The sequence below is a fragment of the Heterodontus francisci genome, chromosome 13 (assembly GCF_036365525.1).
Source record: "Heterodontus francisci isolate sHetFra1 chromosome 13, sHetFra1.hap1, whole genome shotgun sequence".
Classification (NCBI taxonomy): Eukaryota; Metazoa; Chordata; class Chondrichthyes; order Heterodontiformes; family Heterodontidae; genus Heterodontus; species Heterodontus francisci.
In genome coordinates this window covers 86,190,965-86,207,206 of record NC_090383.1, presented here as the reverse complement: position 1 = coordinate 86,207,206, position 16,242 = coordinate 86,190,965, and the positions used below count along the sequence as shown (strand labels likewise).

Below are 16,242 nucleotides of genomic sequence, written 5' to 3'. Positions count from 1 at the left end.
CTGAACCAGATTCAGCAATGCCTCCTTCCTCATTGGACTGGAAACATACTGATGTAGAAAATTCTCCTGAACAGACTTTAGAAACTCCTCCCCCTCTCTGCCCTTTACACTATTCTATCCCAGTCGATATTAGGATATGTTTAGTTTAGAGATACAGCACTGAAACAGGCCCTTCAGCCCACCGAGTCTGTGCCAACCATCAACCACCCATTTATACTAATCCTACACTAATTCCATATTCCTACCACATCCCCACCTGTCCCTATATTTCCCTACCACCTACCTATACTAGGGGCAATTTATAATGGCCAATTTACCTATCAACCTGCAAGTCTTTGGAATGTGGGAGGAAACCGGAGCACCCGGAGGAAACCCACACAGACACAGGGAGAACTTGCAAACTCCACACAGACAGTACCCAGAACTGAACCCGGGTCACTGGAGCTGTGAGGCTGCGGTGCTAACCACTGCGTCCCCCATTATAACTACTCTATAGTTTTTGTAGCAACAGATGAGAGAAAAGCTGTACAAATCCCTTGGCAGCATTTGGCAGCCACAAGGACTACCTGAAAAAAAAATGATCATATGTAGAACCAGTTAAAAATTCTGTTCAAACATTTCAAATTTTTCATATGGGTACTATAGTAAAAGTGCATACAATAAACAAAAGTTATATTAAAAGGGAAAATTGGTTCCAAGCAGGCTGAAGGAAAAAAGGCATTTGAGTTACACCTTGTTAAAAAGCACAAGAGAAAACACATCACCACAGCAACTTGCAGGCTGAAGACCTAACTTGCAATATTAAAGACCTGAAAGGAAACAAATGGAGTGTCAATCAAACCTGGGCTGTACTTGAAGAAGCCTATTGTGAGCAAACAACTTCCCCAGAGGTGTGGTTCAAAACTAAAAGGACTATTAAAAACACAACTATATGGAGGAAGGGTTCACTACCTCAACGTTTTCTACTTGTATACAGTCTTACAGATTGCTTCTGGAATGGCTGACCTGACCACAAGAAAAAACATGTGCCGCACCACAACCTGTGTCCATTAAGCTATTTCAAGGGATCCAACAAGCCTAAGCCAACCATGATTACGTCTCAACTTTTGTTAAAGGGTAAGTCTAAGATCCTGGAATCACAGAATGGTTACAGCAGGAAATGATGCCATTCGGCACCGAGTCCATGCCAGTTCTCTGGAAGAGCAATCCAGCTAATCCCACTCCCCATCCTTTATCCGTAGCCCTGGATTTCTTTTACCCTTCAACTACTTATCTAATTCCCTTTTGAAAGCCGCGATTGAATCTGTCTCCACCATCCTTTCATTCCAGATCATAACCATTCGCGGTATAAAATTTTCCTCGTGTCGCCTTTGCTTCTTCTGCCAATCATCTTAAATCCATATCCTCTGACTCTAAATCCTTCCAGCAATGGGAACAGTTTCTCTCTATCTACTCTGTCTAGACCCTTTAAGCAGGATTTTCCCTCCGGAAACCAGTGTCAGGACCATTTCCAGGTCCCAACCCCGCCCGGGAGGAGAGTGGTCACAGCCTGAAATTTTGGCACAGGCGGGCTGCTAATTGGCTGGAGGGTGGGTTCGGTGGCCAATCACCAGCTGTACATGCAGGATGGAAGCAGGACCCTGCAACTGCAGGCTCGATTTAAATGCATCACGGCAGCCATTACTGTAGCTGTTGTTTGCAGGAAGAAATACAGGAACCAGGAAGTCATGAGGAATGGCAGAGGCCTGGCACCCGGGACAGGGTTGCCCTCGCTTCTCAGATGCTGATCGCAAGGTCCTCCTGGAGGCTGTGAGGGAGAGGAGGGAGGAAGAAGAAGGCCAATCAGCCAAACAAAGCAGGCATGGCTGGAGGTGGCTGAAACAGTCAGCAGCAGAAGTATGGTCCTGAGGAACTGGGTCCAGTGCCAGAAAAGGTTCAATGACCTTCTTCACTCTGGCAAGGTGAGTGCAACACCAAATCCTTATGATAAGCCTCTGGATATTCAACATCCAGCAGACACACGAGTTGAGGGGCCTGAGGGCACATGTTGGTCCTGAACATGGGGGTAATTTATGCCCAAAGAGTGATCCCCTCCCCTCCTCAGCAAGGCTCACAGCCCCAGCACTGTTAAGAACTAACCAGCAATGAAACATCCAGCTGCTTACGTATATGAGCCACTGGCATTGATCACAGAGGCCAGCAGTGCCTTATCTCTCTGTCTCTTTTGCCATTGAAGGAGAACATGTGATACAATACCAGGGAGAGGGCTCTGACTTCAGAATGAGTGCCTCACCTCGCCATCGACACTGCCATGGAGAAGGGAACCATGGAAATCACCAGGGTGGCCCCACAGGAACAAGTCAGAGAAAGAGAGATAGGCATACCTGGAGGAGAGGGTGAAAAGATATTGATATCTATAGGTGAAGGGACTGGAGTGCATTCCTCCCCATTCAACAGCATGCCAAAGATGCAGCTGCATCGGGCAGCCTCAGCACTGCAGAAACTACTGCTGTCAAAGGCTAGTTCTCATGATCTCCTTGTGTCTCCCACAGGTTCTGACATGGAGGGGGAACACCCAAGTGCTGTCCCGGCATCAGGGCTGTTGCAAGAAGCCAAGTCAGCAGAGCTAGCACCATCATATCTTACAAGCTCACCCTTAACCAGCGCAAATACGCTCACATCGGTGAGTCCTCACGTGCGCTTAGATAGGGTGACAATGGGTGACAAGCACAGCACTAGTGTACAGGAGGAGGTGAGAGAGGCAGAGGCAGTTGTGGGCAGTCCCCTCAGAGGATGGAGGACAGACAAAACCATGCTCAGCTGGGTGCCGATGCAGGGCCTTGGAAGTCATAGGAAAGGAGGGTCTACTTATATCAGCAGCAACAGAGGTGTACCCAGATGTGAGAGCTCCCTGAGGCAGTGTGGGGTCATGGGTTGAGAATGGAGGAGCCCATTGAGCTCATGTGTGCCACTATGGCTCAGAGCTTTGAACGCATGAGCTCCTCCATTACAAAAGTGGCAAACCATATGCGGCAGCACTCAAAGTGGATGCGGGAGCAGTGCACTGACATGCACAGAATACATGCAAGGCACTGTAGCATTGACCGGTCAGTGGCGCTGATGGCACAAAGATGTTTGGAGCGGATGCTAGTTGCATCCCAACTGATGGTCCCCTCCAGCCATCTAGAGCACCATCCAAGGGCTGAAGCAGTCACTGAAAAGGATGAGGGTGCCACCCCTCATGGGGCACCATCATCATCATTGACTTCCTTGGTCCCTCTGAATGAGGGACCATCTATGCAGCAGGGCCATGTGACAAGAGACTTCGTCTGCATTGATGCCAGTGCAGCAGTTTCTGGAAGTGCACCCATGAGCATCTCTACGACAAGAATGACTGGCACATGCATCTCAGCTGCAAGCAGACACACTTGAACAGCCTGCCTCCACCTCATTCGAGGCCACAAGGGGAGTACCATGTAGAAGTGGCAGAGAGCACAGGCCACCGTATAGGACACAGCAGTGAATGGTTCATTGGGGTTTGTTTCACTTGTAAATGTGCATTTTGTTCATTTTGGAAATATTGTTACATGACCCAGATGTGAGAGTTCTATTCTTTAATGGCGAAATTGGAAATGAGAGATGAAGTGGTGAAGGAAAGCAAAGGTCTTTGAAGGGGGCCAGTGAGATCATTGGACAGATGTGCATCATTCATTGGCGGTAAGAATGGATCCATTTAAGGCTGCATCTACAAAGCGTGTTCTTACAGGCAGCTCAAAGTGAGTTCCATACCATGCCATTCCTCCTGTGTTAGAAGGGCTCAGCTAAAACGTGCCTTGATCAGATAATCCCTGGCAAGATTCTCGAGTCCTGCGCTGGGCTCCACCACCTCCCTGGGCAGCCGGGATACCTCTTTGTTCTGCATCTTCCTCTTCCACCTCCTGCTCCTCCTCTTCATCCAATGAGCTGTGTCTTTCCAGAGCCTCACCCTCTTCAAGGTCCACACCTCTCTGGATGGTCATGTTATGGAGAGCGCAGCAAAACACCACAATGCATGAAACCCTTGCAGATGTATACTGTACGGTGTCACCCGACCGGTCTAGGCACGGAACCGCATCTTCAGAAGTCCAACGGCCTGCGGATGATGGTCCTTGTGAGCAGATGGCTTCAGTTACAATGCCTCTGTGGCTCCATTTAAGGGTCATATAAAGGAGGGAATAGCCATCTCTTCAATGGATACCCCTTGTCCCCTAGAAGCCATCCACAAAGTTTGGGGGGTGGAATGAACAGCTGCGGCACCCTGGACTGCTAGAGGATGGAGTCACGGCAGCTGCCAAGGAAGTGAGCACACACATGCATGAAGCTCTTGTTGTGGATGCAGACCAGCTGAATGTTGAGAGTGGAAGCCCTGCCTGTCGGTGAATCTCACTGTCTGGTCACTGGGTGCCTTGATGACCACGTGGGTGTAATCAATGAAGTCCTGCACCTGCAGGAATCCAGCAATGGAGACGCCCTTTGTGGCTGCAAGGCCCCATCTGTTTGAAATTGTATGTCCTGCCCAGCATTCACAAATAGGGTAGCATCAGTGGCCTGCAAGATGCAATGGTGCGCTACCGCTCGAGAGATACCACCAAGGTTCCCAGCTGATTTTTGGCAGGAGCCAGAGACGAAGAAGGTCAAGGCCACAATGACTGATGGCTATTGGCAGGGGATGGCGAGCAGTGCTGTAAGGTGTGAGGTCTTCCGCAACGAGGGAACAAATTTCAGCGATCATCTGCCTGTATAGGCGCAGTCTACTCCAGCACCGGTTCCCTGGCATGTCCAGGTAGCTGTGTCTTCATTGGCAGATCCTGTGCTGAGCGAATGGCCTCCATTGCCTTCCTGCCTCTCTTCCCTCTCCTCTGTCCTTCTCATACCCGGGGCTCTGCATCTGCTACTGATGATGTTGATCCTTATCGCCACAGGACCTAATATTTGAGAGCCACAAGCCCATCACCAGCTGTTGCCTCACTTACATTCAGCTGCACTTACAATAATGTCTGGAATTCTAACCCCCCTCCTCTTATGTCCCCACAATGCCAGGAGGTCATGACACCCTGCACTGCCCGAGCGAGTACAGACCACTCTCCCTGCAACCTCTACACACCCGATGGTACCTGTGTGCCAATGGCTGAGAGCCCCTCTCAATCGGACTCCCTTTTATGGGCCCACCTAATGTGCAGCCATGACTTGCTCCTCACTGTGTTACCGCCTCCATGCACCTGGTTGGCCCTGATCCAGCATGCAACACATGCACACCCACCAAAATCCAAAACTGGCCCTTAACGAGCTGAAAATTAACTTAATACGGTTAATTGGCCTCAATCACAATTCAGGTGGGTTTCCAGGGCCTGTCTTCCCTGTCCCGAGAAAAATCACCAATGTCAGGAATGGCAACCCAAACCCAGCATGCCAGCCAGCAGCACTAATTTTCACACCCGGTCCCCCGCTCCATGCTTTCCCCATCGGGACCTAAAAATCCAGGCCCTCAGGATTTTGAACACCTTTATCAAGTCTCCTCTCAACTTTCTCTAAGCAGAACAACCCCAGCTTCTCCAATCTAACCACGTAACTGGTTCAAGGGATGAGGAACTTCATTCTAGTAAATCTTTCCTGCACACCCTCTAAGGCCTTCCTATCCTTCCTAAAGTGCAGTGCCTAGAATTTGATACAATACTCCATTTGTGACCAAGACAGTGTTTTTTAAAGGTTCTTCATAACTTCCCTGATTTTGCACTCGATGCCTCTATTTATAAAGCACAGCTTCCCGTATGCTTTTTTATTAACCGCTTTCTCAACCTGCCCTGTCACCTTCAATGATTTGTGCACATATACCCCCAGGTCTTTCTACACCCCCTTTACAATTGCACCCTTTAGCTTATATTGCTTCTCCTCTTTCTTCCTACCAAAATGAATTATTTTGCATGTCTTTGCATTAAATTTATTCTGTCATGTGTCTGCCCAGACTATCTATGTCCTCTTGAAGTATAGCAGCATCCTCCTTGCTGTTCACTACACTTCCAAGTTTGGTGTCATCTGAAAATTTTGCAATTATACCCTGAAATTGTACACCCAAGTCCAAGTCATTAATATATATCATGAAAAGCAGTGGTCTTAGTACTGATCTATTTATTTATTTAGAGATACAGCACTGAAACAGGCCCTTCGGCCCACCGAGTCTGTGCCGACCAACAACCACCCATTTATACTAACCCTACAGTAATCCCATATTCCCTATCACCTACCTACACTAGGGGCAATTTACAATGGCTAGTTTACCTACCACCTGCAAGTCTTTGGCTGTGGGAGGAAACCGGAGCACCTGGCGAAAACCCACGCAGACACAGGGAGAACTTGCAAACTCCGCACAGGCAGTACCCAGAATCGAACCCGGGTCCCTGGAGCTGTGAGGCTGCGGTGCTAACCACTGCGCCACTCAGTGGCGAAAAATAACCATTCATCACTACACTCTTCCCTGTCCTTTAACCAATCTCGTATCAAAGTTGTCTCTGCCCCTTTTACTCCATGGGTTCCAACTTTACTGACAAGCCTATTATTAGGCACTTTTTGAAAGACCTTAAACACCACATCAACTGCATTGGCCCTAACAACCTTCTCTGTTACTTCAAAGAACTCAACCAAGTTAGTTAAACTCAATTTGCCTTTAACAAATCCGTGTTGGCTTTAATTAATTCATATTTGGCCAAATGACTGGTAATTTTGTCCCGATTATCATTTCTAAGAGCTTCCCCACCACCGAGGTTAAACTGACTGGCCTTTAATTGCTGAGTTTATCCTCACACCCTTTTTTGAACCAGGGTATACCATTTGCAATACCCAGTCCTCCAGCACCACATCTGAGGAGAATTAGAAGATTATGGTCAATACCTCCGCAATTTCCACCCTTACTTCCATCAGCAACCCAGGATGCATCCCATCCAGACCCGGTCACCTATCTATTTTAAATACAGGCAGTACCTCCTCATCATCAATTTTTATCCCATCTAATGTATTTTCTAAAATGGATTTTAGAGATCAGAAAAGTTTTTATTGTTAAGAGTAATTCTAAATGTTGTTTAATCGTTTTTTTTCCCCCTAACAACTAACAAATAACTGATTTCTTTACAAAGCCATACTTGATGCCTGAAGTTTCTTCAGGAAAAAAAGGAGTACAATAAGTTAAATATAAAATTACATCACATGGAGATAAAAAGGCATCTACTCAAATTAACTAACATGTTGCACCTTTTGTCTCTACAGTAGTTAGGACTATTTTTTCTGTTAACTGCTTGCCCTTAAAAGAAAAACAAGCTATATTACCTATTTTGTAGGAACTCTTCAATCAAAGAATTCTTGACACAGTACAGCCGAAGTCATAATGGAGAAAAGCATAAGAGAAAATGTCCTTTTCAAACACTTTGACATCAAGACCTAGAGACCCTCCATTTCTTATGCCCTATAAAACCACTGTTTCAACACCAGAACTATCCTTTGAAAAAAATCCCCCCCCAAAAAAATTATTTTAAGATGTGGAAAATTGGGGCTGCACTCATCTGGGCACATCTGGTTTGTTAGTGGGGATGGCTGGCCCCCCTCCTCTTAATTTTAATAGGCTCCTTGTGCATAGAAAAGGCAGACTGAGGGCAGGATTTTCACCCCGATATGGGGGCGAGAATGGAGGCAGGTGTGCAATTTTGCGCCAACTGCTGGCATGCCGGTACCATCCACCCAGGAGTCACTTACCTGCAGGCAGATTGGGGGCACAACAGCCACCCACCCGCAAACAGCAGGAAGCTCGTTAAGATAATTTTAAGGCCAATGATCAGAGGCCAATTAGAATTTTACTGTCGTCCTGTGGGCCCTCCCCACAGCTTCGGGAGCACAGCAGCTGCCCGGAGGTGGCCTCCCAGAGACAGGCTGGGGTTCAGTGCTCCGGCTGACTTTGAAGACCCACCCCACCCACCCCGCCTACCTAGCCACAGTTGCAGCCACAGGCCGCCCTGTGGAGGGTTACTCTTCCACAATGATGGTCCATCCAGTGTGATGATTTTTTTTCAAAGGTTTTATAAGTGGCAGAAAGTGCCTCAAAATGGAGGCACCCTCTCTCCCACTTACCTGCAAAAGCAGGCTGCCGCTTCTTCCATGCTGGAGGGCCTCCTATTGGCCCTTCAGCTTCGAGAGCCCCTTAACTGGACGGTGAGTGCACCCTCTGGCCACTAATTGGCCAATCCAGGCAAAAGCACTGTTGGCTTGCTGCTCTTGACACAGTGTGCTGTCAGGACCAACATTTGATCCCGACATCAGGGTCCCAACCAAAATGCAAAACCCTGCCCTGGGGATCTGGCCTGGAAACTGGTCAGCCGCAATTTGTAAAGTTGGGAAAATTAGGAGATCTTAAGGGCTGCTGCTCACCTTTAAAGGGGAGGTGCCTACAATTATTCTTCTGAAGAATGAAGAAAGCAAGAGTTGGTAGCATCTTATGCACAAAAATACCAGCGTTGAAGATTCTGCTCTTCAGTTACGATATTGCTGAAGGAAGTGGCCTGCCAGAGACAGATGCTGAACAGAAGGCATCAACTAAATCCCAGATGCAAAGTAAATGGGTGGAGGTAGCCCAGTGAGTGAATGCAGTCTCCCAGATCTGCTTTTTCTGGGATAAAATGAGGAAGAAGTTCAGATGAAATAAAAACAGTGGTAAGTGCAGATACCTTTGATTACATACATACTCAAACACTGTACAGTTTGATGGCTCCACTTCCGACAGTTTCGGAGTGAAGAATGGAGTGAAACAGGGTTCTGTCCTAGCGTCCACCCTGTTTGGCATCTTCTTTTACATGATCCTGACCATCACCTTCCCTGCAGATATGGAAGGAGTCTACAATAAAAATCTGCTACCCGACCCGAACCCAACGGGACCCAACGACATGTGTCAGGTTCGGGTCGAGTCGGGTCGCTCTTCCAGGTCCGGCTTTCGGGCTCGGGTTGGGCAGGTCCAGGTCGGACACACACAGTACTACCTTTTGCCCTGCTGGGAGGAAAAGGGAAGTAGAGTAAGTAAGCGTCAAAATTTGAAAAGCCTGCCTGAGCTGGGAGTCCGGGACGTCAAGGAGGGAAATGTGCATCCGGACTCCACAGACTCTGAGTTTGCGCAGCGAGCGTCTCTATGACGTCATTGTGTAATGAGAGAGGAATAATTGACAACCTAGTTGTGAGAGACCCCTTGGGGGAGAGCGACCATAATATGATAGAATTTTTCATCAAGATGGAGAGTGATGTAGTTGATTCTGAGACTAGGGTCCTGAATCTTAGTAAAGGAAACTACGAAGGTATGAGGCACAAGTTGGCCATGATGGATTGGGAAACGTTACTTAAAGGGATGACGGTGGATAGGCAATGGCAAACATTTAAAGAGCGCATGGATGAACTGCAACAATTGTTTATCCCTGTCTAGCGCAAAAGTAAAATGGGAAAGGGAGCCAAACCATGGCTTAAAAGGGAAATTAGAGACAGCATTAGATCCAAGGAAGAGGCATATAAATTTGCCAGGAAAAACAACAGACCTGAGGATTGGGAGCAGTTTGAATTCAGCAAAGGAGGACCAAGGGATTGATTAAGAAGGGGAAAATAGAGTACCAGAGCAAGCTTGCGGGGAACATAAAAACAGACTGTCAAAGTTTCTATAGGTATGTGAAGAGAAAGATTGGTGAAGACAAATGTAGGTCCCTTACAGTCAGAAACAGGGGAATTTATTATGGGGAACAAAGAAATGGCTGACCAACTAAATGCATACTTTGGTTCTGTCTTCACAAAGGAGGACACAAATATCATACCAGAAACATTGGGGAACACAGGGCTTAGAGAGAGAGAGGAACTGAAGGAAATCAGTATTAGTAGAGAAATGGTGTTGGGGAAATTGATGGGCTTGAAGGCCGATAAATCCCCAGGGCCTGATGGTATGCATCCCGGAGTACTAAAGGAAGTGGCCCTAGAAATAGTGGATGCATTGGTGGTCATCTTCCAAGATTCTATAGACTCTGGAACAGTTCCTACAGATTGGAGGGTAGCTAATGTAACCCCACTATTTAAAAAGGGAGGTAGAGAGAAAGCAGGGAATTACAGACCAATCAGCCTGACGTCGGTAGTGCGGAAAATTCTAGAATCCATTATCAAAGATTTTATAGCAGAGCACTTAGAAAACAATGGTAGAATCGGGCAGAGTCAGCATGGATTTACGAAAGGGAAATCATGTTTGACAAATCTACTAGAATTCTTCGAGGATGTAACTAGTAGAGTTGATGAGGGGGGGCCAGTGGATGTGGTTTATTTGGACTTTCAGAAAGCTTTCGGACAAAGTCCCACATAAGAGATTAGCATGTAAAATTAAAGCGCGTGGGATTGGGGGTAGTGTATTGCGATGGATAGAAAATTGGTTGGCGGACAGGAAATAAAGAGTAGGGATAAATGGGTCTTTTTCCAAATGGCAGGCAGTGACTAGTGGGGTACCGCAGGGATCGGTGCTAGGACCCCAGCTATTCACAATATACATTAATGATTTAGATGAGGGAACTAAATGTAATATCTCCAAATTTGCAGATGACACAAAACTGGGTGGGAAGGTGAGTTGTCAGGAGGATGCAGAGGCGCTTCAGGGTGATTTGGACAAGTTGAGTGAGTGGCATGGCAGATGCAGTATAATGTGGATAAATGTGAGGTTATCCACTAGGAAGGCAGATTATTATCTGAATGGCTATAAACTGAGAGAGAGGAAAATGCAGTGAGACCTGGGAGTTCTCGTACACCATGGTGTACGAAGGTAAGCATGCAGGTGCAACAGGCAGTAAAAAAGGCAAATGGTATGTTAGCCTTCATAGCGAGAGGATTCGAGTACAGAAGCAGGGATGTCTTGCTGCAATTATACAGGGCCTTGGTGAGGCCACACCTGGAATATTGTGTGCAGTTTTGGTCTCCTTATCTGAGGAAGGATGTTCTTGCTATAGAGGGAGTGCAGCGAAGGTTTACCAGACTGATTCCTGGGATGGTGGGACTGACGGATGAGGAGAGATTGAGTGAGTTAGGATTATAATCGCCGGACTTCAGAAGAGTGAGGGGGGATCTCAAAGAAACCTATAAAATTCAAACAGGACTGGACAGGGTAGATGCAGGAAGGATGTTCCCGATGGTGGGGGAGTCCAGAACCAGGGGTCATAATCTAAGGATATGGGGTAAACCTTTCGGGACTGAGATGAGGAGAAATTTCTTCACCCAGAGAGTGGTGAGCCTGTGGAATTTGCTACCACAGAAAGCCAAAACATTGTATGTTTTCAAGAAGGAGATAGATATCGCTCTTGGGTCTAAAGGGATCAAAGGGTATGGGGCGAAAGCGGGAACAGGCTACTGAGTTGGATGATCAGCCATGATCATAATGAATGGCGGAGCAGGCTCCAAGGGCCGAATGGCCTACTCCTGCTCCTATTTTCTATGTTTCTATCTCGCTCATGCTGCAGCTTCCTTCCATTCCATCCATCCAAAAGGGGTAAAGTACAGTGAGTGCACTATAGATGTAAAACGAATGCTGTCAACTGGAGAAAGTGAACATTCTGGTGGTCGGGTCGGGTTGGGCTCGGGAAAAAATGGAAGGACTCGGGCCGAGTCAGGCTCGGGTCCGATGCAGTTCTGTCAGGTTCGGATCAGGTTTTTTTTTTCCAGACCCGAGCAGGCCTTTAGTCTACAAGCTCTACAATCTATCAAGACTGAAAGCGAAGATAAAAACAAATAGTGTCCCGATTAGAGAACTCTACGCTAATGATGCTGCGCTAGTCGCTCACATGGAACCTCAGCTACAAAGACTTATGGAACCTCTCTCCCATGTCTGTAAATTGTTCTCCTTGACTATAAGTGTCAAGAAAACCATGATCATGGGATGGGTGTTGCATCTCCACCCGAGCACAATAAGTAACACCCCACTGGAAGTGGTTAGCAAATTCTGCTACCTTGGGTTCACAGTGACAGACGATCTGTCCCTTGATGCAGAGCTCGATACAAGCTTAGGGAAAACGGCAACCACCTTTGGCCGACTCGGGAAACGCACATGGGATAACACCAAGCTAACCCTCAGGACCAAGCTGATGGTTTATAAGGCCTATGTTCTCAGCACCACGCTGTGTGGCTGTGAAACATGGGTGACTTACAGCTACTAGGAAAAGAAACTCAATAATTTCTATCTTCACTGTCTACAGCACATTATGGGTATACCCAGGCAGGACAAAATCACAAATGTGACAGTCCTCTCCAAGGCAAAGCTCCCAAATGTGTTAGTACTAATCGAACAGAGGCAGTTTTTTCTTTTATTATTTGTTCATGGGATGTGGGCGTCACTGACTAGGCCAGCATTTACTGCCCATCCCTAATTGCCCTTGAGAAGGTGGTGGTGAGTTGCCTTCTTGAACCGCTGCAGTCCATGTGGGGTAGGCACACCCACAGTGCTGTAAGGAAGGGAGTTCCAGGATTTTGACCCAACGACAGTGAAGGAACGGCGATATAGTTCCACATCAGGATGGTGTGGGGCTTGGATGGAAACTTGCAGGTGGTGGTATTCCCATGCATTTGCTGCCCTTGTCCTTCTAGGTAGTAGAGGTTGCGGTTTTGGAAGGTGCCGTCTAAGAAGCCTTGGTGTATTGCTGCAGTACATCTTGTAGATAGTACACACTGCTGCCACTGTGCATCGGTGGTGGAGGGAGTGAATGTTTGTGGATGGGGCGCCAATCAAGCGGGTTGCTTTGTCCTAGATGGTGTTGAGTTTCTTGAGCGTTGTTGGAGCTGCACTAATCCAGGCAGGTATTCCATCACACTTCTGACTTGTAACTTGTAGATGGGTGGCAGAGTGGCGCAGTGGTTAGCACCGCAGCCTCATAGCTCCAGCGACCCGGGTTCAGTTCTGGGTACTGCCTGTGCGGAGTTTGCAAGTTCTCCCTGTGACCGCGTGGGTTTCCGCCAGGTGCTCCGGTTTCCTCCCACATGCCAAAGACTTGCAAGTTGATAGGTAAATTGGCCATTGTAAATTGCCCCTAGTGTAGGTAGGTGGTAGGAGAATTGAGGGAAGGTGGGGATGTGGTACGGAATATGGGATTAATGTAGGATTAGTATAAATGGGTGGTTGTTGGTTGGCACAGACTCGGTGGGCCGAAGGGCCTGTTTCAGTGCTGTATCTCTCTATGACTCTATGGTGGACAGGCTTTGGGGAGTTAGGAGGTGAGCTATTCACCATAGGATTCCTAGCGTCTGACCTGTTCTGGCAGCCGGTATTTATAAGGCTATTCCAGTTCAGTTTCTGGTCAATAATAACTTCCAGGATGTTGATAGTGGGGGATTCAGCGATGGCAATGCCATTGAACGTCACGGGGAGAAGGTTAGATTCTCTCTTGTTGGAGATGGTCATTGCCTGTCACTTGTGTGGCGCAAATGTTACTTGCCGTTTATCAGCCCAAGCCTGGATATTGTTCAGATCTTGCTGCATTTCTTCACGGACTGTTTCAGTATCTGAGGAGTCACGAATGGTGCTGAACGTTGTGCAATCATCAGCGAACATCCCCACTTCTGACCATCATTAGACTAGCTTTTAATTCCAGATTAACTGAAATCAAATTCCACCTTCTGCCATGGTGGATTCGAACCCATATCCCCAAAGCAATACCCTGGGTCTCTGGTTACTAGTCCAGTGATAATATCACTACACCACCGCCTCTCCAAGGCTTCAGTAGATCGGACACGTCCGCAGGATGGAAGATGGTTGCATACCCAAGGACCTTCTGTATCGTGAGGCAGCCGGGGCCAGAAGACCAGGGGGGCTCCCAAAGCTCCGCTTCAAGAATGCTTGCAAGCATGACATGAAGGCCCAAAACACTGGGGAGGCAGTGGCGTAGTGATAATGTCACTGGACTAGTAATCCAGAAACCCGGGCTAATGCTCCGGGATACAAGGGCTCGAATCCCACCACGGTAGATGATGAAATTTGAATTCAATTAATAAATCTGGGATTAAAAAGCTAGTCGAATGATAACCATGAAACCATTGTCGATTGTTGTACAAACCCATCTGGTTCACTAATGTCCTTTAGGGAAGGAAATCTGCTGTTCCTACCTGGTCTGGTCTACATGTGACTCCAGACACACAGCAATGTGGTTCACTCTTAAATGGCCTAACGAGCCACTTAGTTCAAGGGCAGTTCGGGATGGGCAATAAATGCTGGCCTAGCCAGCGACACCCTCATCCCACGATCGAATTTTAAAATATTGACTATTACACCTGGGAGTCACTAGCTGGCTAAAGAGGGAAATGGCAATATATCCTGTGGACTGGCATGCACTACCACGACGACCAATGGCTACAGCAGCTTGGCAACAGGTGCTAACACTGAAAACAACAACTCACAGCATCACCTGCCAGCTTCTCATGTGGCAGAACCTGCCTCTCAAGGATTGGCCTTCACAGCCTTCAGCAAAGGTGCACCAAGAGAAGACACCCCACCTAAATAGGTTGTTTGCTGTGTGACCACCATCTTTTGTAGATGGAAGGATGTCAACAACAACATGCATACTGTTCCTTCATAAAAGGCATGGAACAAATATAAATATTCAACTACCGTACCCTCAGCATGACAACGTCAAAGAATGCAGAGTATTTGCTTCCTTCTGCAACATTCCTTCACTCGAAAGAAACTGTATGGTACAATTAAATTTAGGGACAATAGTACCATGCATGTGACATCTTACAATTCACCTGCAAGAATACTGACATAAAGATCATGATGCAAGCTAACTTGAAACAGCATGACAAAGGGAGGGAGATGTCTGACATAGGAGTGCTGATTGGATGTTCATTAGTTTGCTAAATATCGTAAATGTGCTGTGCTTACAAGCCAAGGCAACTCACACCCATCAGGCCAAAAGAAGAATAAGCAATGGGTCAGTCATGCTGAAACAACTGATAAGTATAACAAAATTGCCCTTGCCCTCTGTGGTTAGGAACCTGTTGAGAGCAATAGTGGGCACAAGGTTAGAGGCATGCTGCCATCTATCAAATATCATCCATTTATTATGATCCTTCATATAATGATTCACTTTCTAAATCAGCATAGCAAGGGCTAGTTCACAAAGCAGCTATAAAATAAACACAGCGTCTTATGATCTTGCACATCTTGGAAACCATTGTCAGGGGGACTTTTAAAAAAAAAACTTCCTTTAAGTTCTTCCAAAGATGAGTACAGAAGAGAAATGGTGCCATGGATCCTGGCACATCACAGGATGTTGCATCAAATCCTCCAACGGCCCCAAGCACCAGCACAGAATACAACCCAGAAAATGATAGTTAATTTGAAGAAGTGTTGCTGGAGGCACAGCGTATGAAGAAGGGGGTTTGGTAAGTGGAATTTAAGGGTTAATCTCTCTGTAGTCTATTTTTTGTTTTGTTTACATTTAGCAATTAATTGAAATTACTGTTTAAAAGGAAAGTTAGGTTTCTTACAGTTTTAAACAAGGATATACAAGCTCTCTGAGAGTAGCTGTAGCTAATTGATTAGGTAGCTAGCTTAAACTGGTTTCTGAGCTCTAGTAGAGCCAACACAGCATTGTTTACAGTAAGCATAAATTCAGAGGGCTCGCAGTGCTGCTTGTCTGCACTAAGTGTTGCTGGAGGCAAAGAGTGTCAAGAAGGGGAGTTTGGTAAGTGAGGGTGTTTGGGAAGGAGGGGAACTATAAATTAAGAGAGAAAATAAATTTGTCTGTACTGAGAGCTACTTTGAGTGCACAGAGTGTAACGTGTGAGTTGGTACGTGAGGGAATACAGTGAGGGAGGGGTGCCTTTCTTCCTTTTTTTTCTACCTTTTTTCAGCCTCCAGTAGCTGTCTCTCTCTTCGGTACAGGGGAAGAAGCTAATTGGTGAGTAACTGCTAAGTTATTCTAATTCTAATTATAATAAATAGTTTTTAAAGTTACGGTATAGCAGGTCAGCTCAGCCAAGTCGAATGTACATCCTGCGGCATGTGGGAAGTCATGGCTGCACCACGTGTCCTAGATGAACACATCTGCAGGAAGTGTCAGCAACTGCAGAAGCTTGTGCTCTGTTCCGAAACTTGAGCAGTGGCTGGAGTCACTGTTGTGCATCCGCGAGGCACAGGACTATGTGGATAGCAAGTTTAGGGAGGTGGTCACA

General features: G+C 46.8%; 1 protein-coding gene across 5 annotated transcripts in view; it reads right to left on the bottom strand.

The window, feature by feature from the left end:
* The window catches only part of bicral (BICRA like chromatin remodeling complex associated protein), an 85,690-nt gene that overhangs the window by 32,973 nt on the left and 36,475 nt on the right, over nucleotides 1-16,242 (bottom strand). For 3 of the 5 annotated variants that reach the window (XM_068045125.1, XM_068045128.1, XM_068045129.1), the window contains one exon: nucleotides 8,745-9,061. The exons of 1 other annotated variant lie outside the window; for it this stretch is intronic. In XM_068045125.1, the coding sequence (XP_067901226.1) occupies nucleotides 8,745-8,860 (116 nt within the window). In that variant the 5' untranslated portion in view covers nucleotides 8,861-9,061. Of the gene's footprint in view, nucleotides 1-8,744; nucleotides 9,065-16,242 lie in introns of all 5 variants that reach the window. One more of the 5 variants, XM_068045127.1, reaches the window with a different exon arrangement.